The sequence below is a fragment of the Nicotiana tomentosiformis genome, chromosome 1 (assembly GCF_000390325.3).
Source record: "Nicotiana tomentosiformis chromosome 1, ASM39032v3, whole genome shotgun sequence".
NCBI lineage: Eukaryota > Viridiplantae > Streptophyta > Magnoliopsida > Solanales > Solanaceae > Nicotiana > Nicotiana tomentosiformis.
The window spans coordinates 99,005,125-99,010,107 of NC_090812.1; the positions used below are offsets into that span (position 1 = coordinate 99,005,125).

The window sequence follows — 4,983 nt, forward strand, 5'->3', positions numbered from 1 at the left end:
AAAGGAAAAAAAACACAACCTTTTAGAGAAGTTGCCTACTATTATTCTCTTGTTAAACTAAAAACATCAATTTGATTCTTACCTGAGATTGACTTTGTTCTTTATAAGAATCATCTTCTTTTCATTATCTTCCTTCGAAAATCTTTATTTTACATCAATTTTAACTTATCAATATTAGAGATCTTTGCCTTGCTGATGAAACATAGGAAATAACCACAAGTATAGCCTAAAACTGAACAGGGATTCACAAGTCAACAACAAGAAAATTATTCTGTGTCTAGACTAAGCCTAATCACCAACACTTTTCATAAACAACCATTCACTGACGATAGAAAGATTTAGAACTTCCAAAAGATGCATCGCCGGAATAGATTCAATTTGTACTTCTACATGCTCTAGTTAATCTGCTTGCACCTTAATCCCCACATAAACAGTAAGTTGCTCTTGTGCTAGTGCTCAAGCCAGAAATCCCATTATTTACTATCATTTAAACACAAAGAATCTCCATCAAAAGTGGAAGAACTCGTGGGGTTATCGTGTTCACTACACAAAATTATTACGATCGAATAATCAAAGAAATTTGCAGAGAGAACAAATCAGAACCCTAGTTCAGAGAGAAAGATAAAGGGAAAATTTTATTCAACGTAATAAACTGAGTTCTCTAACTTTTACAAATCAGCCAACTACTATATATATACAAAGAAAAGAATGCTATATATGTAAAAGAATGGCTACTACTAAAACAAGGTTACAATTATAAATATAACTACGGGTCTTCCAAGTTGTCTTCATTATGGGCCAGTGGGCCCGTGTCTTTAAGTTGGGCTGAAGTGGATGTAGGAGAAGAATATGGTCCAACACCCCCGCTAGCTGGAATGGGGAACCAGGCCAAGCTTGGAGAGGAAAGAACAATGACAAATACCGGGTAAAGCTTTAGTGAAGACATCAGCCAGCTGGGAAGTAGTAGAAACACCATGCAGATCAATGAGGCTAGATTGAAGCTTTTCATGCACAAAATGAAAGTCAATCTCAATATGTTTAGTGTGCTCATGAAACATATATAAGATTCTGAGCAATGTGGATAGCAGAACAATTGTCACAAAATACTGAAACATGAGAGAGGTAAGAAATGCCAAACTCACCCAGCAACCTGACCATCCAAACAATTTCAGCAACTAAATGCCTCAGGGCTCTGTTCTCAGCCTCTGTAGAAGAGAATGAAATAGTAGCTGGCTTCTTGGACTTCCAGGAAATAGAAGACCCAACTAAGAGTAACACAAAGCCACTAACAGACCTTCTAGAAGTAGAACAACTGGCCCAATCAGAGTCACAGAAACCAGTTACGGCAAAAGAAGAGGAGTTGTTGAATAACAAACCCAACTCAAGTGTACGCACTAAATATCTCAACACATGCAACCCAGCTTCAAAATGAGGAACTCTGGATTGGGGCATAAATTGACTAAGATGTTGAACACTGTAAGAAATGTCAGGCCGAGTATGTTGAATAAAATTTAACTTGCCAACTAATTTTCTATACGAGGATGGGTCAGGAAGTAAGTCTACAGAATCAGCATCCAACTTAGAATGTATGCCAAAGGTGAAATAACAGAACTAACTTGGAGGCAATTAAATTCAGAAAGCAAATCCATAAGAAACTTCTGTTGAGTGACTACCAGACCTTGAGGATGCTTAGTGATTTGCAAACCTAAGAAATAGTGTGCTTCCCCCCAAATCTTTGATCCAAAATTGAGCATCCAAAAATTGTTTCAAGGCAGAAATTTTAGCATTATCATCACAAGTCAACAAAATGTCATCCATATAAATAGCTACAATAGTAAGGGAGCAACCAACCAGTTTAGTAAACAAGGAATAATTATTTTTACTAGGAATGTACCCCTATGACTGAAGATCTGAGGATAGATTTGCATACCACTGCCTTGAAGCTTGTCTAAGGCCATATAAAGACTTATTAAGTTTGCATACTAGAGGGACAAAAGGATCAGAGGAAACAACTTGTAGGCCAAGAGGTATCTTCATATACACCTCTTTATCTAAATCACCATGTAAAAAGGTATTATTCACACCCAATTGAAAAATAATCCAATATTTCTTAACAACAATACTAAGAAAATGTCTAATAGTGGTAAGTTTAATAATAAGAGAAAATATTTCAGTAAAATCAACCCACTCTTGTTGAGTATCCCCTAATTACAAGCCTAGCTTTGTACCTTTCTATACTACCATATGCCTTTTGTTTAACCTTATAAACCCACTTAGAAGAAATATCCTTCTTACCAGAAGGTAAAGGTATAATTGTCCAAGTATTATTGGCTTCTAAGGCCTGCAATTCAGCCAACATAGCAGCCCGCCAAGCTGGGTTATACACATCCTGATGGTAAAATTGTGGTTCAAACAAGCAAGCATCAGAAGTAGAATTAGAGTCCTTTGAAACTGACACACTTGTGCAAACATAATCTTTTAGGTATGGTGGAGGGTTATGCGGTCTGGATGACCTCTTTAGAGAAACAAAAGGATCGCCAGAAGAGGAAGTAGAAGGAGAAGAGACATTAGGAGAAACAAGATAATCAGCAGGAGTAGAAATGGAAGAAGGAAAGAAAGCAGGGGGAGAAGAATTAGTATAAGGAAAGACAGATTCTTGGAATATAAAATATCTGGAAAAAATTACATTGTGCTTGGTCAAGTTGAGCAACTTATATGCTTTCTTAGTCATACTATATCCAAGAAATGCACAAGTAATAGTCCTTGATTGGAACTTGTCCCTATAAGGATTAGGAACAACATCAAAGCATAAACAACCAAAAATATTAAGGTGAGAGTAAGAGGGAGGCTGACCATACAACAACTCATAAGGTGGTTTATAATTGAGCAAGGGTGATAGGAACCTATTAGGTAAGTATCAGTGAGAAGACACTCCCCCCAGTACATAACAGACAACTTAGATTGAAACAATAGAGATTTAGCAGTTTCTAACAGCTGTTTGTCCTTCCTCTCCACAACTCCATTTTGTTGTGGAGTGTGGGGACAAGAAGTCTGATGTATAATACCCTGGGAGGATAAAAATAAAACATCTTCAACACTCCCTAACTCAAATGCATTGTCAGACCTAAGTGTCTTAACAGAGGAACTGAATTGATTTTGAACCAGAAAAATGAAAGATTTTAGAAGGGTGAAGGCATTTGTCTTAGTAGAAAGTAAATGAGTCCAGTGGACCTTGAAAAAATATCTACAATGGTAAGAAAATATCTGAAACCATTGTAGGTTTGAGTATGATAAAGGCCCCATAAATCTACATGGACAAGTTAAAAAGGACTGATGGTTTTAATAGAACTATCAGGGAAGAAAGCCTTTGCTACCTAGCCATAGAAAAAATATTACAAACAAAAGACTATTTCTCGGATAACTTGTCTTTAATATGAGAAATTGATTTCATTTTATTTAAAGGCATATGACCAAATCTGAGATGCCAAGACATATCAAAATCGAAAGCAGAAGGAACAAGATGTACACCAGTAAAGATAGTCTTATTAGCTTCAATGGTATTTACTGTGTTTGTGAAAATAGAATCAGATGGACAAGCAACATAATTAGCAGAAATAGTAGAAACAACATCACCAACTGAAGTAGCAGAAATACAAGGCAGGAAAGAATCAGCTTGGAAGAGGTAGAGCTCATTGGAGATTTTACCAAAAACCAGAGGCCTCTTCAGAGAATGGCCCTGTAAAACACAATCATAAGATGAAAAAAGAGCTTTACAAGCAAGTTGTAAAAGAAGTTGATGCAAGGAAATCAGGTTATATTGAAATGAAGGCACAAACAAGACATTATACAGAACTATATGAGAGGATCCTGAACAAGTCACCTTAACTCTATAACCATCTGGCGGGATCACTAAGTAAGGAATTACTAGAGGTTTCATGTTGATTAAGAGAGATTTGTTAGGTTTCATATGATTTGTTACACCAGAATCTATTATCCAAGAATCACCTTCTAATCTAGACATATTGCAAGTAAAAACACAATAGTTTCTAACATCAAGACAATGCACCATACCTACAAAGTTGGCAGATCCAGAAATGGAAAAGTCTTGGGGTGAGACCTTAGTTTGGTGGAACAGGTTCAACAAATGTTCATATTAATCTTTTGTAAAACCATGGTTATTGTTAGTAGACTGCTTAGAATGATTATGAGGAATATGAGTATCAAAAGTGACTACACTCTGAGAATCCGAGACATGGGCATAGGCTGTAGTCTTTTTGAATTTGTTTGGCTGGGAATTGTTAGGAGGACCACTATTAGGATAGCCATGTAGTTTGTAGCACTTTTCTATGGTGTGGCCAATTTTTCTACAATACTTTCATACCAAATTGGCCTATTAGATTCAAAAGCAACCTTCTGTTGATAGGGCCTCTACATCCCATCAGTAGCAGGTCCAAGATATGATTTCTGAACACTTGTTGAGAAGGTGGTAGTCTCAGGAGAAAAGGAAGGTGCTGAAGATTGAGCCTCACACTGACTTTCATAATTGAGCAGCATAGAATATGCAGTGTCAATGTCTGAAAGAGGCTTCATTGCTAGAATATTCCTCCTAATAATGGTGTAAGTATCATTTAACCCTATTAGAAATTGGTGCAACTTCTGATCCTCTTCCAATTTCTGAAAGGCTTCTTTACACCCACACACAATTAGGATAAGTGATGAAGTAGGCTAATTCATCCCATAACATTTTGATTCTAGAGAAATAGGCAGAAATGTTTGAGTTTTCTTGAGAAATTGAAGACAGATATTTGTGGATTTGATAGACATTGGACCCATTAGGCTGACCATAACGTTTCTCTATATCCTTCCACAGCTTAGCAGCTGACTGTAACGATCCGATCGGTTATTTTGAGTATCTTAGCCCTAATCCCCTAAATTATGATTCCTCTATGCTATATTGTAGTTATGTAACTTGCTGGAATGGTT

General features: G+C 36.6%; 1 protein-coding gene across 1 annotated transcript; it reads right to left on the reverse strand.

Moving 5' to 3' along the window:
• Window positions 1-866: 866 nt before the first annotated feature.
• LOC138907484 (uncharacterized) lies at window positions 867-4,590 on the reverse strand. Its single transcript, XM_070198084.1, has 7 exons — window positions 4,433-4,590; window positions 3,881-4,013; window positions 3,486-3,736; window positions 2,945-3,145; window positions 2,229-2,780; window positions 1,151-1,438; window positions 867-1,068 (listed from the first exon to the last, which is right to left on the reverse strand). The coding sequence occupies exons 1-7, from the start codon at window positions 4,588-4,590 to the stop codon at window positions 867-869; spliced, it is 1,785 nt and encodes a 594-aa protein (XP_070054185.1).
• Between the last annotated feature and the right edge of the window lie 393 nt (window positions 4,591-4,983).